General features: G+C 46.1%; 3 protein-coding genes across 7 annotated transcripts; all 3 read right to left on the bottom strand.

Annotated features, from left to right (window-relative positions):
* Nucleotides 1-2,123: 2,123 nt before the first annotated feature.
* Nucleotides 2,124-11,806, bottom strand: faxcb (failed axon connections homolog, metaxin like GST domain containing b; the record flags this gene model as incomplete). The annotated part of the gene is made up of 6 exons (XM_084472146.1): nucleotides 2,124-2,461; nucleotides 3,073-3,189; nucleotides 4,149-4,366; nucleotides 7,582-7,778; nucleotides 8,475-8,610; nucleotides 11,541-11,806. 6 exons carry the CDS (start codon nucleotides 11,804-11,806, stop codon nucleotides 2,124-2,126), a joined length of 1,272 nt encoding a protein of 423 aa, XP_084328272.1.
* Nucleotides 11,807-12,601: 795 nt separating this feature from the next.
* coq3 (coenzyme Q3 methyltransferase) lies at nucleotides 12,602-17,637 on the bottom strand. The gene is made up of 6 exons (XM_084472387.1): nucleotides 17,400-17,637; nucleotides 17,051-17,188; nucleotides 16,127-16,226; nucleotides 14,860-15,114; nucleotides 13,955-14,114; nucleotides 12,602-13,420 (listed from the first exon to the last, which is right to left on the bottom strand). The coding sequence occupies exons 1-6, from the start codon at nucleotides 17,582-17,584 to the stop codon at nucleotides 13,263-13,265; spliced, it is 996 nt and encodes a 331-aa protein (XP_084328513.1). The 5' UTR covers nucleotides 17,585-17,637; the 3' UTR covers nucleotides 12,602-13,262.
* Nucleotides 17,638-17,944: 307 nt separating this feature from the next.
* On the bottom strand, nucleotides 17,945-25,761 carry pnisr (PNN-interacting serine/arginine-rich protein). Of its 5 annotated transcripts, none has more exons than XM_084471717.1 (12): nucleotides 25,645-25,761; nucleotides 25,034-25,145; nucleotides 24,712-24,897; nucleotides 23,861-24,156; nucleotides 23,288-23,450; nucleotides 22,986-23,176; nucleotides 22,574-22,723; nucleotides 21,262-21,361; nucleotides 20,565-20,618; nucleotides 20,050-20,241; nucleotides 18,838-19,921; nucleotides 17,945-18,350 (listed from the first exon to the last, which is right to left on the bottom strand). In XM_084471717.1, the coding sequence occupies exons 2-12, from the start codon at nucleotides 25,119-25,121 to the stop codon at nucleotides 18,317-18,319; spliced, it is 2,538 nt and encodes an 845-aa protein (XP_084327843.1). In that variant the 5' UTR covers nucleotides 25,122-25,145; nucleotides 25,645-25,761; the 3' UTR covers nucleotides 17,945-18,316. The 5 variants fall into 5 exon arrangements, with proteins under 5 accessions (XP_084327843.1, XP_084327844.1, XP_084327846.1 ...); XM_084471718.1 differs by having other exon boundaries at nucleotides 22,986-23,173; XM_084471720.1 differs by having other exon boundaries at nucleotides 23,861-24,099.
* Between the last annotated feature and the right edge of the window lie 1,337 nt (nucleotides 25,762-27,098).

Raw genomic sequence — 27,098 nt, 5'->3', positions numbered from 1 at the left:
GATGACAGGATGTATCCGCACAGGTAGCAGGGTTTCCTTCGTCACATCCACATACGGTATTGTACAGTCTACTCACACCTATTTACATAGAACCCCAGCACAACTAACACGGCCCTCGTGTCACGTCCACACTGTGGTAGTCCTCTGTAAATATGGCTTGATAAAGCAGTCCACTCCGAGTCCCCTTCGGGCTGCGGTACAAATCAATTGCGATAAGGATAAAGCTGCACATTCCAGTGCTGGAGGGGAAGAGCAGCGGTTTGTTCATGAAGATGTTCCGGGTGTCTCTCAACTGTCCTGACCACGCTGGAGCGGCTGGGTCAAACGGTGAGTCCACCATCAGGAGACCCGCTGGTGGTTTGTTTCACCCATCAATGTTTCATGCTCAACACTCATTCATTTATTAATTACCTCCATATTCAGTGTCAGATTTCGTCCTGTGTGTTCAACAGTTCAATGATGGCTACCAAATGACAAATCCCGCAAGGAAACGGGAAGCGAGCCAGCCAACCAGAGAGCAGCAAAAACACCTGCTATAATGTTTGGTCCATTGTATCACTACAGATTATTTTAACCCTCAGAAATAGGTGTTCAAAACAAGTGCATCGAAAGTAACGATTAATTTGGTTCCCAATTTCCCCACTCTAATTGATTAAAAGGCTTTGTGGATTTACTTGATGATAAACGTGGAAACGCTACTATCAAACACCGCAATGAAGACACACACAATTTACTAACATAGTACAACCGCAAAACAATCGTCATTATTGTGAACCAAATCCACTTTTGCAAACCATCACAACATAATAGTACCATAATGAAAGTGATATTCTCAATAGTGCAAAAATAATATCCCTGTTAAAGGGTCATTAAAGGAACATACAGTAGCCTACTAGTACAAATGAAACTTTGACACAGGTTAAAAAAATAATGATTATTTGGAATTTATATTAAATAAAATTGGATCTAAAACCAGTTTTACATTGCATTTCGGTAACCAGACACAATCACTCTCATTCTCTCACACACACACACACACACACACACATCACAATAAACTATAACTTAAGACTTAGGGATATCGAATTGCCTTAGCCATATCGAATTGCATAAACATATTCCTAAGACAGACATGCAGGCTGCCAAGGCCTCTGTGGCATATGACCTTGAAGGGACACCATATCGCCATCTCGTGGTCATATTTAGTACTAGTACTTTTTCTGCTTTTCCAGCATTGACCAGCCTGCATCTCTGTCCGTCCAAACTCCTACATTATATTTATATATGCTATTTTTTGTTTTGTTTTTGACAAATCAAGTTGCCAGAGGAAGTTTTAAAAGGCTGTTGCTATTCACTGTAGAGATTTCCCCCTACATCATGACACAACACAGTTAAACCATCGGCCCGTCACCAGACCAGAGACTCCATCATGAAGCCAGTTTGGTCGCTCCAGAGCCCTGGGAGGACAGGGGTCGGCACATGGATGTTGATTGGCAGCCGTCACAGGAGTACCTTTCATATGATAGGCTGGAATGGGGTTGTTCGCCGCACGCTCCACGGTTCTGTTGCGTCGTTCCACACCCAGAGGACACAACCGCACGTCTGTTGCTCTTCTCTACTGTGTCCACATAATGAGCCACATACCCCCACAACCCCTCTTCAACACGCACCTTACCGTTCCTCCTCCACCCCCTGCTCTAGTATTCTACCACGACACAAATAAGGCCTAAGAGAAGCCGCCACAGGGTCGGCTGTGGCGTGAGGAATGGGACGAGCCGCAGCGTAGCATGAGGAGAACGGGACTCGGTTCATACGCTCTGCATACAACCAAGCTAAAGGACGGTTCTCCCCGTGCCCCCCCCCCCCCCCCCCCCCCCCACCCCAGAACCAGTGCACACGCTGACCTCAGGAGGGTATTAGGGTATTGTCAAGAGCGAGGTTCCCTTTCCCCCAAGTCTATGTGTTTCTCGCCGGCCTCCTGAAGATCAAGAAAAAAAATAACAATAATAATAACCGGACGGCGTTGGGCAGACCCTTCGTCTCAGACGTCTCTCTCTCTCTCTCTCTCTCTCTCTCTCTCTCTCTCTCTCTCTCTCTCTCTCTCTCTCTCTCTCTCGTCTCGTTCAGACGTCCGGCCCGTCTGCCATCGTCGCGGTCTTCAGCTGCGCGTCGTTGTCGGAGCCCGTGCCCACGTCCGAGTCGAACAGCGAGCGGTCCGAGCCCGGGGAGTGCGTGTGCGTCCCGGAGCGGCTGCCCCCACTGCCGTCACTGTCCTCCAGCGTGTCGGTGCGGGAGAACAGGCCGAAATCCAGCAGACCCGAGGGGGACGGGCCCCTGCTGGTGCTGCCGCTGCTGTCCTCGCTCTCGCCTTGGAAGAACAGGTCCTCGGCGTCCACGAACCACTCGGGCCAGAAGCGACGCCGCATGCGCTCGCAGAATAGCGCCAGGTTGATGAGCTCGCCTGCGGACCGCACAGGACGGGGGGGGGAACCAGAGGCTTAGAGGGTCTTTCTGTCAGAACCACAGCCAGGGCTGGGAGCCACATCTCTTGCCTTTGTGTTAGAACATTTGCTTGTAGACATACATAGACACGCACAGAAGGAGGAAAGTGGAAAGACGGGAAAGTGTATCGTTTTCAGTGTTTTGACTCCCAGCCAATAGGGTTATATGGTTCAAACCCGGACCTGCTCCTTAATGTCCTTTGGATTCAAGCTATCATCGTTTATGTATATATATTTTTTTGTTTCTTCAGCACAATTCTGTTAGCCAATATTACTAGTACTAGTAGCGATAAGCGTGTATTTCTACACCTTCTTATGAACTTTGCCTAAGAAGGCACACAATATATATACACCACAACAAATTCTATCTATCAGAAACACTGCAATGCAGTAGTGTCACACTGCCATCTAGTGGATATAAAAGGTAAAGGCCAGCATTGAAGAGATAAATTCTACTACGATAGGGCTATAAAGGGCTTTAAAGTGCTGATAGGTGTGAATGAAATAGATAAATAGATCATGCAACGTGCTACACAGATATTCAGATGAGCTGCAGGCGTGTAGGACTGACCTTTGATGAGCTGCTCTGGTCGTGTACCCGGTAGCGTCCACATAGCCTGGGCTAGGTGCCCGAACACAGTAGCATCCAACGTTGACATCTTAGGGCCCATGAAGTACTTCTTGTCTCCTAGGGGATAACAGAGGAAAATAACAATAACAAGGTATTGATTTGCTGTTCTCAAACCAGACCATTGAGAGAAGTACGGAGACACCCCAGGAACACAGTACTATTCCACATTCTACTCATTAAGTACTAAAGTTCATAGACGATTGCTTTGGAACATAAGAGTGGAAAATGTATAATATAAATCCCCTTAAAATGGAAATACTTTCGTATTGTGCTAGTGTGTCTTCATTTACCCTCTATATGCCTCAATGGTCACTTGCTAGATAGAGCAGGGTCAATAGCCAACATGTTATACCATAGACCAAGACTCACACTCACTACATGATAGGATGAGATGCATAGACAACTAGAGCAACTAGCAAAAGTACAATAACTTATTTGTTTTACCATAGTTGATATCTAAAATCCATGACATTGTCTTTGTAGTCTTTGAGTTATCCATCAACTAGTTTATACATCCACAATCTGGAAGGGCGTCTTCTGACTTTCTTTTTGGAACGGCACAACAGAAGATCAGTTATAGTAGTGCTCTGTTGTGGATACTAATGTTGCTGCTGACAGGGAAAGTGTTCTGCCTGTGAGAACGTTTCCCCTTCATAACTGGCCGCCATCTGTTCCGATGGCAGCAATGGATCAATTACAAAAACAGTGTTGTGCCTCACGGCGTCTGGCTTGTTGCATCCATCTTGCTTTATTACTTGGTTATCTTTATGCATTTGCTATACCGACATTAGTTGCTTTTATTGTCCTCTATGTCCTATTTATTGTCCTCGCGCATACACACTCCTGTAAAAAGCTTACATAGTAAAAAACCTTAACTATGCAAGCTCTTATGCACGTGCACGTGCATACACACACACACACACACACACACAACTCCATATGAAAAAATCCAAACTATATAATCTCTCGTGCACACACACACACACACACATACACACGGTTCCCTCTCTGTTTACCCAGCAGGGTGGCCAGGGTCCTCATGTCCTTCTCCATCAGGGCGTAGACCTCCTCCTGGGAGAAGCGTCCGATCCCGTGGCCGTACATCTCCCTGCGCACCACGCTGCCGTTCAGCTGGCTCAGCAGCCAGCGCAGCGTGTCGCTGAGTGGGCCGCTCATGGCCAGCAGCTCCCGGGTCTGCTCCACGTTGTCCACCCACTGGCAGTAGGCGATGGTCCTGTAGACACACACACACAAACACACACTACTGTAAAACTCTCATGCACACACACACATACACACACTACTGTAAAACGTTCATGCACTCTCTCACACACACACACACACACACACACACACACACACACACACACACACACATATAGATGTTCCCCAGGGTAGGACATTATCTATAACAAGGCTTTTATTGTCCATTAAGGATGTTGGCAGGTAGCTTAGGTTCAGGGAGCAAAACATGCAACCCAAATCCTAGATCCTTTTGACTGAAGAGTGGAACTGGAGTGTGTGGACACAGTGTACACAGTGGATGTTTACATAGATACAGACACAGACCAAATTTGAAGATTTAGAGCTGAATTTAAAATGAATCCCAGTTCACCCCAGTTTAGGCATTTTGAAAACACACACACACGCGCGCACACACTCACACACACATAATTTCTTCCGATAAATAGATGACAGTATAGATTTACGGATTCTCTGACTGTTACTTGTCACTTTGCAAAGGAAATCAAACCACACAGGTCATTTTCAGTTCCCGTCTGTTTACAGGATGAAAGCAGCCGACAGTTAATTATCATACACACTGTAAAAGCTGGCCCTATGACCACATCATATTGGAAAATTAGGCTGTGCTCCCTTTATTACTCCCAAAGAAGGCTCACATGACCCGTGCCCTTCCTACAAAGTATTCACTGCCTTGCTCTGTTTTGCAGTAGCTATTAATGGAAGGAGACACACAGGAAGTCTAGTGGAGAGAACGAGACAACAGACTGAGGACGTCCAGCTCAGCCGATCCTATTGGACATCTGATCAATAAAAAGCCTTCTTCTGGCCTCTCACCACCAACACACAAAGCTATTCATCGTCTACACTTCCTCCATTCCTTCACCCGCGGAGAACACCATGCTCTTAAGGGCCTCATGGAACGGCCAGGATGGCTGTGTGTCATGTACACAAACACAGAACTCTCTTCGCTAGCCCAGGGTATTAGCAGATTAAATTGGATGGGCCGGTTGTTCGTTCCTAGGGGAAATTAAGGAGAGTAGTGAATAGATGTTTAAGATAACATATCAATGATTAATAGTGAGATACAGTTGAAGAACACGACACTTAACGAGATTTAAAACAAGTTTAAAAAAAGTTATAAAGAGTAGTAAACGACAACAACAACAACACAGTGCAGAGCTTCTAGAAAGGTAAATAGGAAATATCATGAGAGGGTTTTAACTCCAGAGGTCAGCGTTAAAAAAAATGCAAGATCCAAAGTAAAATACTGTTCTGTGTGGGATCTGCCCTAGCACACATCGCTCATGATTCATTTCTCTCTGCCTTTGTGTTATTAGAGGAATCAGAGCAGTGGAGTTTTCCCCTCTGGCCAAAACCTTACTCTGCTGAATCACTTGACCACTTATATAAAGAGCATCTGGTCTCAGTCTCTGGGCAGAACCATTATTCCTGTTGTTTACAGTCACCACCATGGTCTGTTTGTACTTTAAGGTGAAGGAAAGACCTCCTTCCTTTGTAATCTTGGATCCAACATGCACTCCAATGTGTTTGTATAAATGTGTGTGTACACACACACACACACACACACACACACATACACAAACATAAGCATGCACATACACACACATACACACACACACACACACACACACACACACACAAATCTACAGAGAGACACATGCCCGCATGCACACACACACACACACACACACACACACACACACACACACACACAGAACAGAAGGCCAAGTCACACCACGCTAATCCGTTTCCTATTCTCCTGGGACCCTCCTTGGTTGTCGTCATGGCAACATCAATCAAACTAATTGACAGCTGCATGGAGCGAGAGTGGATGATGTCATTGCGCTGTAGATCTCATTGACCTGCAGTCATGGCCAGGCCGAGATCAAGATGCCAGCCAGTTGACCTTCCACATTTCCTCAGCGGTCCTAAACATAGCCCAGGGCAGCTCATTGCTACAGGGGTCAGACGAACAGTATGGAATGCATAGATTATTTCCCTGTGCTCTAAGACCAAGGCAGTACGTCTTTCTTCTTGGCCATGACAGACAGACAGACAGAAAGAGACAAGGGGAAGGAAGAGCAGCAGATAAGGCCCCTATAAGGCTTCTGTATATATCATCACATATTTGAACCCTAGCAAGTCACATTGCTGTTGGCCGAGATCCAACAACTAAAGGTTTGACAGCATTTTTCTGACTCAAGGCAAGGTGAACCGAGGGGATATTTGTTTGTTGGATTGGAGTCGGATGGAAAAGTGTTGGGAGCAGGGCAGGCTTTGGAGTGATGAATGGTGCTTTTAGGTAATGGAAAACACCACGGGTCTCTGTGGGAGACGGCAGAGTGCTCCACCACAGCTCCCTAGCACCAACAGCTCTGCTCCAGTGTGTGACTCATCACCCGGGAAGGCTGATGGGGGAAGGATACTACGGCTGCCAAAGCAGTAGGAACCCTATAGAAAACAATGGAGTAATAGCCCTCACAACGATTTGTACAGTCATTGATTGGATTTGTTTAGATTATGTGTGATAAATCAACAATATCTTTGTATCACAATCCAGATAGTTTCAAAGCAGCAGGATTAAGCAAATAGCTAATGGCCACTAAGATTAGATGAGTTAATTACTTAAATGTGTAGCTATTCTATAACAGAACAGAAAACGCAAAACCTCAAATGCAATTATGGAAATGAAAACTGTGAATGTAATTCATAATGAATTATAATAAACTGCTTCAAGACCTGTGCGTACAACACATTTGGTAACTATTGTACTCCTAACCATCCCTGGAAGGAAGGATCCCTGATAGGGTCCATGATAATCATGGTCTTGCCCTTTAGAGTGCTTAGGGTTGTGTTGTATGGATCAGTCCACATCTATGTTATCAAGTAAAGTCTCATTGAGGTTATGAACCACTTTTTCCAGAGAGAGCTGGCCAAAAATAAGCCTTCAACAACGTACAACAAGGTAACAACCGAAAATAAAGCGGACAGGAAACACATACGCACACATCAGCTCTTTACAGTCCGCTGAATAGAATACTTCAAACATTAAGTACACAGGCATTGATCCATACTGTTGAGCTTCACATCCTTAAATGGGTTCCTGTGAAGCCCTTGGCAACCGTGAGTGTGATTAAGGGCTACACATTCAACAGACCCGAGTGGGCAGTGACTCCCACTCACCAGTGGAGATGCTCCTCCACCATCTTGCTGATGGCCCGTGACACGGCCTGCTCCTCCGCAGTGAGGTTCTTGTTCAGGTTGATGCCCAGCTTCTCCTCCAGGAAGTCCACCATGAACTCTGACCCCGACACCTGCTGGTGGTTGTACTCTATCCAGGGCATCTTGCCCTGCGGCGACAGCTTCCCGTCAAAGTAGTTCTGGGATGGAGAAAAGACGACAGTGGGTAAAGGTGATGTGTGAGTGGCCCCGTTGTAACCCCCGCCGCCCTGATCCAGCTGGAGGATAAGCCGCTGATGGGAGTGCTTGAAGGAGAGCAAAGAGTGCTGTCCCTCCATTTCCGAAAAAGGACAATTAGATTCAAGAGTCTTGGCTCTTGGTCAATATTTCACTCAGAGGAACTCAATCGAACGTTGTGGGACTTGTGTTTTCTTTAACTTTCCTGTTCAGCGGAAGAACTACGTGTTCTTTCGTTGAACTTTAACATTCAAGCGCACCCTTTGCTACAAGAAGCATTTATTTAAAACAGGGCTAGGAGGAATCGTAACCGCAGCACAATATATGTGTCTCAGAACTGAACTTTGACATATCGATGTTTGTGTGCATGGATATGTGTGTATGTCGTTGCACTGCTGGTTTGGTTCGCATGTGGCTCCTGGCTGTCGGGACGACTGGCTTCATCTCTTCACGCGGCTTGTGTGTGTGTGTGTGTGTGTGTGTGTGTGTGTGTGTGTGTGTGTGTGTGTGTGTGTGTGTGTGTGTGTGTGTGTGTGTGTGTGTGTCTGTGTATGTGTGTGTGTGTGTGGAATGTGTGACATGTCATTTCTATATCTTTTAAAAAGTATAAAAGTATAGTAAGTAGTAAAGTACGTTTTTAGAGTTGTCAGTGTGGGTACCTGGTAGGGCAGGTCGGCCATGCGCAGAAACGTCTCCATCTTGAGGCAGAATGGTGAGAGGCTGGGAACGCCGTTCTTTGGGCGGGAGAACTGGTGGAGGATGATGGCGTCCTTTGAGTCCAACTGCTGCTCCTTCCTACAACCCACGAGATGGGTAGGTCCAAAGGTGATGAGAGGGGGCAAGTGAGAGAGAGATAAATGGTTCATGGCAGGATATATACACATATTTACATTGTTGCGTCAACGCCGCCGCCATATTGGAAAGGACAAGACTGGCCTGTAAACAAATACAAGTAAATGGGGGGGGGGGGGGGGGGGGGGGAAGCACTGTAACTTTTACCTTTCTCGCGGTTACAGCAACGCTCGATCCAAAAGGTATGTCTATGGTTCACAGCAACAATAGACTCTTTATGCAGAGGTGTCATCGGTGGATATAAACAGCTGTCACTCATAAGACTCGTTATGGGTCTGCTGCTTTTATGTTGGCCTGTGGTCCATGGTCAATGTGTGAATTCTTGAGTCTACCCGGGCAGCTTAAAGGAGCGGACCAGTAATAGTTTGATGAGTGACAGCTGTCCAGATGACACCTCTGCAAAAACTGTCTATTTGTTACTCTACCATCATTCATTGGTTGCGATGTCAAAATGCATTATGCTGAAATGATTTCCTCTGATGCATAAAACCGGCACAATAAGACCGTGGTCAGCACTCATCTTTATACTAGGCTGTGGCTGGGACGTAAAAACAATAGACCGTTCAATACAGTATGTGGTGGTTGTAGTGGGGGGGGTGTGCATAGCATAGCAATACTATGCTATGCACACCCCCCCCACTACAACCAGTATCACCTGTATCCAATTCACAGTCCCCCTCTGCCAATAGTGTGTGTGTGTGTGTGTGTGTGAGTGCATATGTGTGTGTGTGCGTGTATGTACGTGAGTGTGTGTGCGTGCGTGAGTGTGCGTGTGTATTGTCACGCTTTTCGGTGAAGAGAGATATAAATATAAAAATGAATTGGTTTCATTTTACAGCAGGCACCACCGGCCCACAGTGACGAATGTGGTACGTTGCCCCTGCTGCCAGTGCCACGGCATCCCTTGTGGAGCACGTGATGTGAGGGACTACTCCGTCCACAACAACACAAGATATATCGCTGCGTACAAGCTGCAGCCATGACCAACCCAGAGTCTGTCGGAGTGGTGCGTGTTAGTCACGGTTCCCACGAGAGTGCAACACATGCATGACTGGCTCTCATGTGGCCCGTGGACGTACGCGTGACGACGCTAAAGTGCCGGGTTCGGTTTCCTCCAGGAGATGAGTGAAATCCAATGCAGGGGATGAGTTGAAATCCAATGAAATCAACGACTTTGTTGAATGATTATTACTCACATTTTTGGGGGATTCCCCCAAAATGTATAGATTGATTTAATAAGCCTTAACTTTTGCCTTAACAATATGTTAGCATTGAAGCTCAGTGGATCTTCCTATTGTCACGGGTCTGTTTCTAGATAATCACATCAAATACAGTGGAGCTGAACAGGGACCAGGTCTGTATTTATGTCATGCAGACCCCCATTTTGAAATTAGCCTTTTTTTTTCTCGGTGCAACGTCACACATTAAATCATGAAAATAATGTGCAGACCCATAAATAGAGTAACTGGATACAGGACCACGTCACGTGTCGCTGTCCACTGCATTGTGGTGCTGAAAATATGGTTGTACATACTGTTCAGAATATGGTGCCCGACCGTACAGAACAAATAGTAGGCTAGTTCTACAGATATTCCCCAGACCTATGGAAAAAAGGGTAGTCTAAATATAAAAGCCGATTCCTCCAATGTCCACTTATCACATGGCCATCACTGTGGGTGACGGTGGGCTGTTGTGCCAACGACAGCAGCTGCCACGTGATCCAGCAATATTCCCGCAGGACTACACAAATGTCAACGTGAACAGAGTGGATTCTGAATTGTAGCGTTATCCCGGTTTACCGGTATCTTACTTCCTATGAGCTGTCTAAGTCCCCGGAGCCTAATAAAAACATTCGGAGAATAACAATAACAACAACGAAGACAAGGGGAATAAATATGGAGTTCTGGCGAATAATTGAACAAAGCAACATCCGAAACACAAACGGATATTTCATTATCGGAGGCGCCTCTCGCCGCTAAACCCAGGTGATTGAGAGTCTCTCTCTCTCTCTCTCTCTCTCTCTCTCTCTCTCTCTCTCTCTCTCTCTCTCTCTCTCTCTCTCTCTCTCTCTCTCTCTCTCTCTCTCTCTCTCTCTCTCTCTAATAACGCTCGTTTGGAGCATCCAGTTCAGGCGTTCCACCGTGAGACGAGAACGCCTGGGAACGAAGTAACACGAATACAGGATGTAAAGGATACACCATGGAGGAGACACACACAGCTGGACAACCGGATGCACTTGCGTAACACCTAAAATAATCCTTCTATTTCTAGTCTCAAGCACGCTTCTTACATTAACGTCATACAAATACTGAATGAATGAACACTGCAAGACAGAGGGAAAGACAGACAGACACACACACACACACACACACACACACACACACACACACACACACACACACACACACACACACACAGAGAGACAGACAGACAGACACACACACACACAAAAAAAAAAGTCGAGTGGAGCATATTATTTACGCTTGGCGGCCACGGGACCGGCAGACGCGCGATGCATCATTTTATTGATTTCATTATTTTTGCTATCATCAACCGAACAGTCTCTCCTTGTTGGAGAGGTTGGACGCACCCTACCCTAAACAACTAGCATAATAAGCATAACATCGGATCAAATTAATTGAATAGGCAGGTGGATGATAATAATAATCATCAGCCTATTAATAATAATACATGAAATGGTTGGCAAACCCGCACTAGACCTCCGAGCCATCGCGGTTGTTTACCGTGAACACTATGTTCAGCAAGTAGAAACATAACACAGGCCTACGGCAGATAGCGATTTTAATGCAACAACCTTATGAACAACCCCAGTCAGGCCCATGGAAAGCGATCGCTTCCAGACAGCAGCCTACCTGATGGCCAGCAGCTCGTGCAGCAGGTAAGCCGCAGCGGCCAGTAGGGCTCCCCCGGTGATGTACAGCGTCTTCTTCCACCAGGAGTCCGAAGCCAGTACAGACATGATACCCCCGTAATCCTGCAAAGGGAACGCGACGATGTAGCCATATAACGACTGGCGCTCATCGGAGCCACACAGCCCGAGAGGCAGGCTATGATTTCGGCCGATTTCCACCACACACGGTCGGGAAGAGGCGAAGCTAGCAGCAGCCAAGTAGTACATTCTCCCCTCCTCTCAGCGATACGCTCCGACTTCCTCCGTCCCACAATCCCTCTTCGACCTCATCAAAACGTCTCATAATAAGAGGTAGGGCGGCATTGCGATGTTTTGGTTATTGTCAAAGAAAGAACCGAAAAAGGAAGCATCTCTCTCCCCGTTCCAGTCGGTGCCCGCACCCTGGCCGGATCCTCCGCAGGCTCGTGGGCCTGCCTGGGTCTTTGTCTGCTCCAATAGGAACGAGTGGTGCTACCCCGCCCTTACCGTTGATGAGTTCTGCTCACTCTCACTGATGGATGAGCAAGAAACATTCAATGGAAACGCCCAGGACAGCTATATAAGGGGGGCAGTTATAAGAACATTTTAAGGCACTAATTCGCATATATTTTAATTGTTAAAATAATAACCATTGATCCAAACTATGATTGATTAAATACATACTTTATCAATAATAGCCTTTAATTTCTTTATTTACTAATTTTAAGACTAGTTTATTACATACCTAATGAGCAGGTAAGTTTAATAAAGATGTTATATAAGGGGAGTTGAACCAACCAACTAGAACCACCAAGTGCTTGAGTCTCGCAGAAAATAAACTGCAGACATCACTGACTCAGCTTCTCAGATTTGATCCTTAAATAATCCTTTGTGTGCAAAATAGAACAGCATTTTCCGAGGCCTTTGAAAGTCACTCCTGGGACAGTGGGGGAACTGTTAGAGTAGAGAAGACCATTCAATTCAGATTAACTGAAGAAAGAATTTGCTATTTAAGAATGAGACCGAGAGATGGTTCAAACGTGACATATGTTCTGCCAGGGGCTGGTTTGGCTTATGCAATTCTTGCATAAGACCGAGGAGAAGACCATCTCACACATTAATACATTTGTGTGCTCATTTGAATTGAACTTGAGAATTTGACACAGGAAAGTAAGCTATTTTGTAACAAAATGTCATTCAATGATTTGAACAAATGAATGGAGGGACTTTATAATTCACAACAGGGACTTCATCAAATGCATAGTGATACTCCCGTTCTCTGAACAGCAAACAACACCCTGAAGTTATGGATGACATACACTGCATTTGTTTGGTCCACAACATGAGCGGACAAAAAAAAAGTGAAAATAATCAGCAGCACAGGACAACAGATGGAAATACCCCCACCAAATAGCAATGCATGCACCAGCCTCAAACTAAGCACACACCTGCAAGGACATCCTTAGCACGTTTACCACAGGATTAAATGACTCGTACAATTCTCCACACCTCTTTTGTTTACCTCGACATCAACCGACTTGTTTCCTTATTAGCGTCCTAGCGTAACAAACACAGATGCAACCTGTGATGCAGTGTCGTTTCATCACGTCTTTATTTGTTCCCGGCACTTGACGTGTGCCAAAGTTAGAGAAACGCCGGCCTCATTCAGTGGCTGACCTCCACGTGACTTCGTTCACGCCCTCGTTCAGGCCTGTCCCTCCGGCTCCGCGTGGCTGTGCGGCGGCTCCTCGGCCGCCTTGACGGCGTGCAGTGCGTAGTTTATCTCCGTGTTGTCGCTCCAGCACCAGCTCCCTGTCACCGGGTTGTACAGCATCCCCCGGACAGACTGCACAGAGAAGCCGTCTGAGGAGGAGGAAGTAGGAGCAAGAGAGGAAAAAGGAGGAATAGCAAGAGGAGAAGGAGTGGGAGCAGAAGGAGGAGAGGGAGTCACAGAGTCACTTTTCAACAAAGCAAATTGGAGGCTTTGCTGCTTATGGAGTGTAATTTAGGATTCAGGCATTTCCTGGAGCACATTTTGAAGAAATGCTTTCCCTATATAACAAACAAAGTCTTACCCTAATCAAAATCCAATACTAACTTCACTATGGACCTAAAGTAAACTATATTCAATATAATAACCTGAACATTATGTGTAGGTGATATTTTAGTGTTTAGTTATGACATACCTAGAGATCAATTGCGGTTCTGATAGTTGGTGTAAAACGACAATGTGGTCAGTATGGTGGCTTTGTAAGAGGTTTCTGTTCGTTAACTCTGACAGAACTGTGAAGGTGTGAAAATAAACCCTCTGCAAAGCACTAACACCACCGGAGATTGATGAAGAGAGACTCTCTCGCGTGCGTGCGTGCGTGCGTGCATGCGTGTGCACAAACGTACGGGGCTCTAGCAGACGTTCCAGGTCTGCAGGGCTGATGAACTTGTCCCAGTCGTGGGTCCCCTGGGGCACGATGCGCAGAATCTGCTCGGCAGCCACGATGGCCAGAGCATACGACAGGTTGGTCTTGTTGATGGTGGTGATAAAGAGGGAGCCGCCTGGCTGCACGCACACACACACACACACACACACACGAGTGGCTCAAAATAGTATTTCCCCCTGTGTTTTCTGTAATAATTTTACTAACTTTATTATTTTTCTTTTATCATGTAGAAAATCCCTTTTAGTACAGAGGATCCAGGCCTTTCAGCAGAATCTGCATCCTGTGCCTAAGAGTGGAAGAAAGACCTGTGGCAAACAGCCTGGCTCCATCGGCTGCCAGGACTTACGGTTCACCGGGAGACAGCTAAACCATAGCGTGTGGGATGAGAGTGAGTAAGTTATATTTTAAAGTGGAAGGAGGAAGAACAAATAGAGAGCAGGAAGTAGTGCCTCTACCGTTATGCTCCTATAACACACTGCTAATGTCCCACTGGGAGAGATCTAACAAATTTTTTTTTTTTTAAAAGCTAGACTCAAAAGACATGAATCCCTGTGTTTGCCTTAATAAACGCAGGGTTGTGGATTAGGGCATGCCGGTGTCTTCCCATCAACTCATTTGTCCCTGCGACTCACTGACTCAGGAGATTAGCCTTCTGCGCAGTGCTGAGAGGAACACACACACAATAGAGTCGGCATGATGTTCCACTAGTCCAGGCATGGAGACAATAAATGAGGCTTACGCATTGCTGCCTGGCCCGGCGTCCACAACCTCACAGCCCCAGCCCAAGCCCCCAAAACTCTTCCACCAAACACAAGCGCAGCCAAAAAGGGGATTCCAAAAAAACACGTCACACGTTGAACCTACCTTGATCAAGTGACCGCAGCAGAACGCAAACGTTTCCAGGTCGGCCAGGTGTTCTACCACCTCAGACGCCACCACCGCATCAAATGGGCCTTCCCCCGTCTCCTCCTCGGACCCCAGCAGCTCCTCCACGGTGCACGCCCGGTAGCGGAGCCGTCCCCCGAGCTCGGGGTCGCAGGACGAGTGGAGCCGGGCTGTGCTGATGCTGATCTCCACGGGGTCCACCCCCAGCACGTGACCTCCCAGACGGGCCAGGGGCTGGTGGGAGCATGGGTCACAGGGTAGAACTCTGGCAATGGGTTATGCGAGGGAGAATGGCCTCCAAAACAGTTGTACCCACCTGCGCGCTCAGATATGTAACCCTATTTCATGCAACGGCTATTTAAATGTACATTTCAATTTAGCTCTCCGCATGTCATGCCCTTTCCAACCCCCACAGTTGTTAGCCCTAAACACACCCCTATGTTAGCAAGAACACATTTGCGTGCTTGTCAGCACCCTCTGCTGGACACTCTGGGAAACAACCAGGCACGTGTGTTGCCTGAGCAAGATGCCTGCTTGCCTAAGGGCCAGACATCTCTCAGCCGCTGATTCCTACAGATGGGAATGACAGTCACAAAATAATTCCAAGGGACATACTCCCGTGGTTAAAATGGTTAAAATGTGTGTTTGTGGGAACACATGAGCCTGGCATGTGTCAAAAAAATATACATGGCTGTGTGTGTGCGTGTGTGTACAAATGTTATACTCTGTGACAGTGTCATGTTCTATCTACGGGACCTGATTTTGTCTGCACAAATAACGCCATGCTGCTGGTATGTCTTTACATCCGATGAGATCCAAGTGGAGACTTGTGTCCTTGTTTGCGAACCCTCAACACCAACAAACAGATCCAAAAATACAAATTACTACGGCTGTCTTTTCCACCAAACCACAACCAGTCAAAGCCAAACCGAAACCTAGAATTGGGCTGACATCTAAACATACTTATTAGGCACCGGTAGCACATGGGCAAAGACGACTATTAGAGAGAGGTTTCACAGGGCCCCAGCCGGGGACGACAGGCGAGATGTGATTTGAAAGGTGGCAATGCACAGGATTGGTCAAGGGCTCAGCGAGAGACTGAACAGTTAGATCCGTCTCATTCGCACCACCTGCCTCCGTGTTCAGCCAACCGTTTTCCCTCACCAGGCTCTGAAGCTCGCTCGTGTGCTGTTACTTTTGTTGTGAAGGTTTTTTTTGACCCCCACCGACACACACACTCACCTACCTCAGTGAGCAGCCCACCTCCACAGCCCACGTCCAGTATCTTGAGTCCTCCTAGGGGTCTTCCCGGCTGACATTCTCTGTGTAGGCTCATCAGATTGTCCCTGAACACAAGGGGACATGACATCAATGCGTTTGCAAAGTCAAGCCAGGCTAACAGGGACGCTCTACATATGAGACACTATATGCAGAGAGGATCTCCAGTCCGCAAAAACAGAGCTGCCATGCTCCTTTTGATGTCATCGTTGAGCCCCACGAATCGGCCAGCCAGTCAGAACCACTGACAAATGTACCCCCCAGCCATGTTATAGCATCATCCTTCCATCTCAGATATCTATTTTCCTACACTTCGCTACTCTGTTCTTCAGTCCCATGTTTCACTGTGTATTTTCCCCTTCTGCCGCTATAAACTGGAGAACAGACAGGAATCTGTGATGTATGGTTCTGTTACCAATTACATCTGCACCCGCTGAATAACATTTCCCAACAATATTTTAATACTGGTACTTTGAAGGCAAACCTTGGATAAGACTATATGGGAGGATTTCGTTGAAGCGGCTTCAGCAGCTGTGGTGCTCGCCCACTGCCTCTGGGCACAGTCATATCTGACATGTCAACTATATGCAGACACACAGTGGCACAATATTTCACCCTGTCACCATGGAGACTCATCATCTCCCAGAAAAGTGTGGGGGATGGTGGGGCCGGGGGCAGGCATGGCTAGTTCGTGTATAGAAAAACTAAAATGCAAGGGCTATATTATATATATGCATTTTCCTTTTCCTTTTCTATGCATTGAACTACTATGACGCTTGTTTACTTAACACCTTTTCTGAACAATGACCCTCTTTACAGCGTTTGGTTAATGGTTTAAGGAGCGACCCCTCAATTAAGAAAGCATTGACTAGTTGCTCTACTTAAAACACACCTTATGAAAGGTACGCGAAGGTCATTCATGGAATGGAGAGCGGCAAATTCTCCTTGCTCATCCCACCACTTGCTGGCCAGAGCCTGGAACCGCCTCACCTCCTCTGGGTCCACGGTAGTGTGGGAGGCTGACTGAGAACTACAGTGACAGATGAAATTGGGCAAATTATTACGTTTAGGAAATTTAGAAAGCACATTAGAATCTCTAACATTGCAGCAAAGTAAAGTGGCATCAATTATAATCCAAGCTGAACGAAGAGTCTGGTGTTGACTAACACCACTTAGATTAGAAATAAGTGTGAAAGGGCAGACACGGACAGAAAGGTCCAGCATACCCACATGAAATGTACCTCATCTGACAGAGCAGGACAGACCGATCCGAACCCACACAAGTCGTCCTCTGTTGTTTACGGTGTTTACAAGCACTTGACCAACTAAATGGACAACTAGCCGGCGAACGTTGGACGACACTCGAAACATTTGGGTTATGGGAATAAAACCCAAGTAAAATCCGACCAAACTTCTTTGAGTACATTTCCACTGGATATTTAAAATGTTTTGGGATTTGTTTGGAGTCAATGTGACCGAATCCGACGATACAGTCCGGGTGGAAACACGGATCACGTCGTAATAGTTCCTACTTCCTGAAAGCTTTTTTTGTCGATCACCAGCATCACTATTAGAACATTGACATATAGTTTTATAAATCACGAAAAAATATTCGAAAATGAGAATTTTCAACATAAATATCAGTTCGATTTAAACTCGGAAGTGCAGGTGAACTTTCCTATAGTTAAAAATCTTCCACTCCTGTGCAATTAACAAAAACGAGTTTGTGCAATCAGTTCAATCAAACAGATCAAAGGCAAATGATCAAATAAGCAGTGAGACAAGACAACGGACAATCAGTTTTATTGGACAATTAATTACATTAATGTTCAGAAAAGGTTAATCCTCTTATGGTTTTAAAACAATACAGCTGTAAGAGTATTTCAAGTCCACTTAAGTTTTAAGCTTTGCATCAGGATACAAGCAAAAATACCCAAGCATCCAAAATGTCCTTCTCTTTGTGCAGTCAGCATTTTAAAAACAATGTATTTACAAAGAACTGAACGGTATGGTATGTGAGTGGGTGGGGAGGAAGGGGCAAGCAGAGAGTTCACCTACACCGTTGCCTCTATAATGAGACAGGCCTGCTCAAAGCACGGAATAAAAAAACTAAAACAAAACCGAAATATTAAAGTGCACAGATCAAGCGGTACACTTATTAACGCCTGTTCCTGCGTGAGGGGGACGTTGACCTGAAAGATAAGATAAAATAACAAGACAGGTTGTTAGTAATGCACTGTTTACCCCACATAAATGCACTCACTCACACACACACACACACTGACAAAAGACAACCCAAACCACCTCGCATTTACTTAATGTGGTAGCATACAAAAATGCTAGAGCATAAATACAATTGTTTCCATACACTCCTAAATTTCCAATCAGAAAATAATCGGTCAAGTATGTAAAGTAAAGTGCCTTTCAGCTGCTCGTATTCTTAAGAAGAAAATTATTCTCCACAATTATAGTTTATAAAAAAAAAACAATTACATTTCCAAAGTATGGTCAAATTAATCTCTGCCCATAATGAAGTCATCTTGTAGTACTTATAATATAATTTTTATTTCTAATTTGTCGTTCAAAATGATTGGTTGATATGTTGTCAGTAAAATCACAGTCAAACTGACAAAATGAAAACATACAATAGAAGAATTTGAGAGAAAAAACGAATACTACCTTGATCGTGACTTAGACTTGTGTTTGCGGCTTGCCTTCTTACCAGACTTGTGCGATTTTTCCGTTGACCTTGAACGACTACGTTTCGATTTTTTGGATTTCTTTTCCTTGCTAACCTCAGGAGTGGGGGACTTGCTCGATTCCGAGTCCGAGTGCCTCTTGCTAGATTTTGCAGAGCCTTTCTTGTTTCCCTTGCTATCCTGCCGAGAGTGTTTGTCATCTGCGTGAGAATCGCTCTCCTTCCTTTTCTTAGATTTCCCATTCTCCTCTGCACCCTTTTCCCTCTCCTTCTCCTTAGCCTTGGGCTTATCTTTCTTCCTATCGGACTCCTTCTCCTTCTCCTTCTTCCGTTTGTCTTTCTCATGGCTACGACTCCTGTCCTTCCTCCTCTCCCTGTCCTTGCTTGAAGCCTTCTTATGTTTGCTGCGGCTGTGGCTACTCTCCCTGTGCTCCCTGCTCCTCTTTCTCTCCCTGTCCTTCTCCTTCTCCTTCTCCCGCTCCCGGCTACGGCTCTCCCTTGCCCTGGACTTCTCCTTCTCCTTCTCCCGATCCCGGGAACGGCTCCTGCGACCCCTGCGCTCGCGGGAGGCGCTGCGCTCGCTCTTGGCGCGGCGGCCCGAACGCTCGGCGCTGCTCCTTCTCCGCTCCCTGGCCTTGTTGGCGCGCTCCTCGTGGCGCCGGGGCGGGCTGCGGCTGGGCCGGTGTGCCCGGCGGGAAGAGGAGCGACTACGCCTCCTCTTCCGGCGCGGCGACGACGACCTGGATGAGGTGCGTGAGGACGGCGAGGAGGAGGAGGATGAGGACGAGGATGAAGAGCGACTGCTGGAGCGGCTGGAGCTGCTCCGGGAGCTGCTGCTGCGGCCGTTGGCGGGGGACTTGCCGCCGCCGCCGCCGCTGCCCCGGCCAGAGCGCTCCTTCCCGCCGTGGCCCTGCGGCCGGGCCTCGCTGCCCTCCCTCTCGCTACGAGACCTACGCCTCTCCCCTGAAGACTCCGCCTCCCTCACCTCCTGCTTGTGTAAAACCTCTGACTGACCCTCGCCATATTCCCCCCTTTCTCTGCTCAGTCTCTCCTTTGCCGCCTCATCTGGAAGAAAACAAAAATGAAATAAGACGTTACAACTCATGCGCTTCAATGTCGGGGTGCTGTGTGTCCAAAAAAACTAAAGGCTAGCGAAAAAGCACAGGAAGCGGTCGGCGTGGGTGCATTCTCACCGCGTGCAAGCGACGTCTCCAGCGCCTGCCTGTCCTGGAGCTGCTGCTGGACCTCCCGCTCCTTGCGGTGGAAGGCGTCCTGCTTCTCGCGAATGCGGTGCCGCAGCTCCTCCTCGTCCGTGTCGGAGGACTCCGAGGCCCGCTCGCTGCGCTCGTCCTCACTTTCGTCAGAGCCATAGTCGCCGAGGCCGCCTGCCGTGAACAGAACCCCCCCGAAACTGTTGAAGGCCAGCATGGCACAGCAAGAGCTAGTCTCACAGTCTGTTTCTCACCCCCCCACCCAAAGTCCACTTACACATGAGCTGCATACAACTCTAGCCGAAAGCCAAACATGTTGTTAAAGAGCATGCTGCTAGCAACAGTGGAATAACAGCCGAATATCCCTGAAGTCTAAAGGCAGGCATAAAGTGTAGCTCTTTGCCTCTTTCACCTTATGTATTCCCAACCCCCTTTGTTCTAAATACAGCCATCACCCCCCAACCCACCCACCCACTAGCAGAAAAGGGGATACTCACTCAGACCAGTCAGAGAAGCCAATGCACTTGACTGTGCCAGCTGTTTTGCAGGAGCTTTGATTCACATCAACAACAGGAACAACATGTTAAAACACATAGAGCCACCATTTTCTCAAAGGCAAGAGTCGCTAGAGGAGGGGATGTCAAGATAACGCACTATTCACAAGAGCTGTCGTTGAAAACAAAACAAAGGAAACAAAAATAACAAATGGAGAAAAGAGAGAGAGTTAACAAACAGGCGTCGGCCACACAATCCAAGTCAAACAGTCAGAGGTGGGAGAGAACCACTCTGCACTAATGCACCCACAGATATCCTTCAAGTATCTGTGGGGTTGGATTTCCACAAACATCTGAGGATAAAATAATTGTAGCAATATGACGTGATCCAGACGAAGTAGTACACCAATTTATCCAGACTTTACAGCTAGCTTGCAAAATATCCAATTTACCAAGAGCTGTACTCTCGCCCCACATCCCCAGCTCCATTCGCTTTGGTTCCAACGCATTAGTAGAGAATGGTTTACAATGCATAGCATACTAGTGATACTCCCAAAGGGTTTCATTTTAAAGCATCCTGCTTTAGAGGCAAACATCTATCCATCTTGGGAGAAATCGGAATAGAGAGAGAACGGGTTTCTACAGAACATGTCCCGTTGCCAGGCACAAGTGATGTGAGAGCTAGAAGACGATATAAGACCTTTGGTGGCTTTGCGATGCGTCTCCCTCGCCACCTGCTGGACCTCTTCATTCGTGACCTCCAGAAGGATCTCCGTCAGTAGAGTCTTGGTGATGACCATCTGGTGAAGGGGGTGATGGGAGTCATTAAAAAGACTGGAGTCATCCAGGGGAGAGTGAGCATTGAGGGCTTTGACTTTTGCCCAAAAATCATATTCGAAGTTTGTTTATTAATATTAATATTTGAATATATTCAAATATGCATTATTATAAAACAGCTGGTTTAAATCAAGCGATCTGTTCCTAACTGTTGTATAATGGGCATATACATAACTGCTATGACGTCCAATCAGTTTGGAGAGTCCCGTATCACGCCGCGCCTAACTTTAACTGTTTATTTATTTATAAAAGCAATAGCATAGTTCACTGAAGCCTAAAAATATGTTGATTGATGGAGAGGGTGGAAATTAGGGATGTTAACGACCCCGCGGCTCCAGCAGTTGCGGAGCTCAAAGGGTCTGCGCTTTCCTATTGCAAAGGTTGCGCTCAGAAGCACACCAATAATGCATTTGATGATGATAAACAAAATATCACAGAGCATAGAGCACGATTGTGAACATTTACAATCATGTCAATTCCCAATAGGCAAAATGTGTTGGCGTCGGCCGACCCAATTTTTTAAATTAGGATATTAATGCTGCGCGCCTCCTCTTTGCAACGGAATTTAAGACATGAAATCATTTAATTTGATGTAATTAATTGTTTTTGTAATTTACGCGTTGTCATGCACGCAGGCTGCCACTCTGTCAGCTATGCCCCAATCTTCAACGGCGGCTTGCAGGACGTTAGCCATTTATTCCGCTGTGCCTCTCTGGAATTGAGCGGGTCTACAGGATTGCACTCTGCACAACCCAGTTAGTGAAAAAGTGAACGGCCACGGTCATGTATGACTCCGTAGTCAACGCTGTCGAAGCATCGGTGGTGATGGCAACTTTCTCCTCTAAGCAGGTTTTTTTTTTTCAAAATTGTATCTCTCCGGTCAAATTGTCAGATTGAAATTTGCTAATAATCTGTCTAAATAATAGCCTGCTGACACAGCTCCTCTTATTAAGGCAACCTGGTCTCACAGGAATCCGTGAAATGAGTCGGTCTACGTCCCGTTTACAAAAAATAATGCCCATAATATGTTTGAATATTAAGGGTTGCCTAATATTCGTTCAAATATAATATATTTTTTTTATATTCAAATTATATTCGAATAACAAAGTTCAGAGTCATAGCCCTAGTGAGCATGTGCACAGTGTGGCTCGTCCCTGATAGGGTAAAACACTGACCAGCTGGAAGTCTCTCTCCTCCTCCGTCAACTCCGGCTCACTGTCCTCCTGAGGAGGGGATGGACTTCGGCTGGCAAACTCCTTCCTCATGGAGGACTTCACCTCCTCTTCTTCCTCTGGTTCCTCGCCATTGCCCTCATCGTCGCTGTCCTACCGTATCCAAAACAAAGGAATAGACGCTGTTGTTGCGTATTGAGAAAAATGCCTTCGCTCCTCCAGCGGCGCCCATAGTCATGGTCGGTGATGGAAAATAATTCCTTACACTACTTGAAAGCAATGTAGTTGAGATTCAATGGAGCATGATCAAGAGAAGGCACATCGGTGGCATTAACCGAGCATCTTCAATGAAACAACGGATGTTCCCAACATTAAGTCAAGTAATATAGTATATAAGAAGAAGGAGGTCTCTCACAAATTTGCTCTTGCGTGGTATACGAGGCCCTTCGCCGGCCTCCTCCGGCTCTTCTTCCTCCTCCTCCTTGACCAGTGTAGCACGCTCCTGCTCCATCCGCTCTCGCTCCATCTTCCTCTGCTTCTCCCTGTCCATCTTCTCCAGGCCCTCACGGATCCACGCCGGCAGTGTGCGCCTTTTCACAGCTTCTGCTTTTGTTAAAGACGGGCATCTGATTGTAATGAAACGTCTTTCACAAATCATTTCACGAAGATTTGAATACAAGTAAGACAGCGGGCTGTGCTGTGTATTTTGGGACTAACCCAGTGCTGCTGCGGTCTCTTGTTTGACGGCAAGCTGGATGGGTGACCGTGGCCTCTCTCTGAAGCCAGGGGGTCTGTTGTCTCGCCTATTCTGGGGAGGACCCTGCCAGTAGGGAGAATGGAAGCCTGGAGGAGTGGGACCGAAGGAAGGCGCAGCCCCATGCTGTAGAGAGAAAAGCACACGCTAAAAAATTAAAGGTACATTAGATACACACGCTTCTGCACTACAGTAGCTACGTAGTAGTCGCCATATCCTGAAATATGGGGGTGGGGTTGGGGGTTGTTCCCATAACTTATCACTGGACAAAACTTGCATTTACTATTAAAATGTAAATAACTAATAGAGTAAATAACTAATAAAGAAAGATGATAGCACTTTACCCCACCATGCCGGACTCGTCAACAAGCGAACATTCTCTGCACAGCATCAAGACAGCACTTACTAGAACTGCCCTAGACACCAGTACCCGGCACAGTTTTCAAAACCGGATCCCGCCTTTTTTTTGGCAATACTTAGCAGGCTCACTAAAACCCCAAATGCTTTCAAACGATCCTACCGAGGCTTCTGCATACCTGATAATCAAACTGGTTCATGGCCATGGGGGCCATGGCGTAGCTGTCGGGCTGAGCCCCATACCCATGGCTGTTCTGGGGGTAAACCCCGTGGCGGGCTTCAGAGCTGAATTCCAGGCTGTCCTGGCTGTTGCTGTCCTCGCTGGGGTTCACCACCTCCATCGGCCCCGACCCGGGGGGAATCCACACTTGGTCAGGGGGCGGAGGGGGTGGAGGGGGCTGGCCCTGCATTCCCCATTCTGGGAATGAAGGGCAAGACAGAAGCGGAGGGGTCGGCCTCACTGGCATTCTGGAAACTTTAAGAAATGTATCCAAAGTCAAACGTTATTTAACATAAGCCAAGGTTGCTACCATAACACTCTAATCAACACAACACATACAGATATAAATACTCTTCTTTTCAGTCTCAACCGCTGCCTCAGCCGCAAAACTAGTTAAGACTTCATGTTTTAATTAAAATTCCATGAACATCACCCTTACAGTTTCACTAGAGTGCCTAGGTGCCACACTGGTTATTATGATAAAATAATATATAATAGTCTGTTTATGTTATGGTGTTACCGCTTACCTACACATCATATCTAACCGGCATTTCTCCCTGTCCAACCCACAAAAACAATGGCACTGTCAATCTACCAACTCCGGTTTAAAGACTAGTCCCCTATATTTACTATGATCTATATTGCCACAACAACTGTGTTTTTGGCATATTATGAAAACAAAGTAACCACAGCCGTCTTCTGCTTGTGCCACACATTGTGGACTGTATTGTTATAAGGTCTGGGGAAAACGAATGAATTAAAATAAACATACTAACATAACTTTATATGATGCATCATATGTATTTTTACCAGGTTGCCACATTCTTCCAAATGACTGGTTGCCCGGGAACGGTGGTCCATGGTTGCCCTGTGGGACGGGGTCTATGCCAGGGACCTCCTGTCCATTGGGTTGGATTGTGTTCTGCACTTCGGTTCCCGGTCCCGAATCTTTCTGGGCTATCCATGCTTGTGCCAGGGCTGCCCAATCGACCTGACCTGCACCACAACACAAATGTGGATTTTAGGAGAAATACTGACATACATGTTGCATCATTGTCGATTATATAATGGTTCAAAATGGAAACCCCATGACTATATGACATATCGGACTTATCCTCGGCTATTGGCTTACTTGGATCTTGCTGGTGCTGAAAGGACTGCATCCATTGCTGCTGGCTCAGAGGCCACTGCGGCCACGGCTGTCCTCCCTGATCCCACATCTGTTTTCACGGCGTACTGCTCTCCTGCGTTCGAGGGTTCAGCAGTGGAATCATTATTCAATTATATTTGTATGTATTGAAGACGCATGTAGGATTCAGACAATGCATGCATGTTTTTTTTTAAATGACAATTACCAGGTGAATGATTATTAGCGATTGATAGGGTTTACATTCCAGTCCATAGTGCAAACTACCCGATTCAAATTTAACACGTCTGTTTAATACTCTACTATTTAGGTATATCAGAGAACAATTACCTAACTAAACTTGATATTGTGTGAAACTACGTCCAGCACCAATCCCCCTGGACCAAAAAGAGCTAACATTACGGGTGCTAAGCTAAACAACACCAGTATAAGTGGGAACAAGATTAGCCGTTAGCTTACTATCTAGCGTCTACCTGGTTTTACATCTGAATAGCTTTATATTAGCAATGGTATCCAGGATAGTACGCAATCCTTCATGCATTAGTACCAGGAGGTGGCGATGGCTTTCACGAGTGGCGAGATTGAGCTATTCCTACCTTTTGGAAACTGTTTTTTCTGCACGGGTTAGATTGAAAATCATAGATAGAAAGCAAAATGGCTCCAACGTGGGCCACCGCTGTGACTACCCAATCCGCGCTGAGCTGGAGAAGCTAACGGCTGCGGCCTGCGGGAAGGCGTGGCTGGACGACCAGCCCTGCCTAGAAAGGTCCAGCCCCGCCCACAATACTATTTTAGCATACCTGTTCCGGTTGAGAAGAAGGAAGACTGAAAGTCCATCATGTCGTTGAGTGTTGAATGTTAAAGCCTCATTCACATGTACTGAGGAGTGAAATAAGTTTTATTGCAGATAATTGTTGTTGTTATGAAGCTAAACTGTAGGTTTATTACGGTATATTTTACAGGTCCTGAAGCATAAACTTAAGATGATTCGTCTTCTTGATTCCTGCTCCACCTGTTCCCGTAAATTAATGTTCCGTTAAGTTGTTGTGTTTTGCATGGTGTTATATTATTATTATTTATAATGTTAAGGAGCCATTCAATATTCCTAGTAGAGAATTAGCAACCGTTCAATGTTGCTTCTGCTGTGTTCAAAAAAGCCTTCTGGTGATGTGTTCATTACATTTGTGGCGATCAAGGAAGCACAGCCTGGAGTCATACTATGTACACCTGCTCCACTGTTACTTAAACCAATAATGGAAGCCAATTAATAGGCAATTGATTGTCTGTGCTGATGGACAAGGTGCTATTCAAAATGAAGCATGGAACAGCAAGCTTAAACGGTTTAAAATGTTGCCCACAAAGGTCACGTCACATCACAATCATGTGAGGTCTTTAAATAGTGTATTTCAGCATGCTATCCTTTTGTCTTTTATAGCACCATTGCAACACAGTGTTGCAATGGTGTGAGTATCAGGATCCTGGGCATTTGTTTCAAACAAGGTGATAGAAATGTTGGACTTTTATATGCCTTGTGAAATGTGCTATGCATTGATGTAGTATCAAGAAATGTAATTGTATTAAATGTATTTAAATATAATTGAGTTGTCAATAACTTCTGGCTTTTTTATCAGAATGTTCCAGAACAAGCAGGCAGTGTGGACTGTGGTGTGTTCATGCTAATAGTAAGTGATAAATAAGTGATGGGATTGTGCACCTCAGCATCAAACATAATAACATAAGCAGGTGCCAAGAGAAAAGGATCATTGACATGGTTTATATGTACAGTAACAATACAGTACTGTAGTTGAGTTGATACTGTACCGTTGATACAGTACTGTATCAGCTCTGTTCTATCATATGGAAAGAATGTAAACCGTTTATAATATGGATTACAGTACAAACTATACATGGCACTGGACTGGACCTTTGACTTCACTCAGGTCAGCAATTTAAATCTGAAATTGTTAATGTGTGTACCGTCAAACCCCTAGTTTCTATAGTAAAAGTTGAGGATTTTCACGTGTTAGATGCTTCATGAGAAGCATCTTGC

This window comes from Micromesistius poutassou, assembly GCF_964030765.1.
Source record: "Micromesistius poutassou genome assembly, chromosome: 8".
Classification (NCBI taxonomy): domain Eukaryota; kingdom Metazoa; phylum Chordata; class Actinopteri; order Gadiformes; family Gadidae; genus Micromesistius; species Micromesistius poutassou.
Note: the sequence above shows the minus strand (reverse complement) of the source record. Positions and strands in the feature narration are given on the sequence as shown.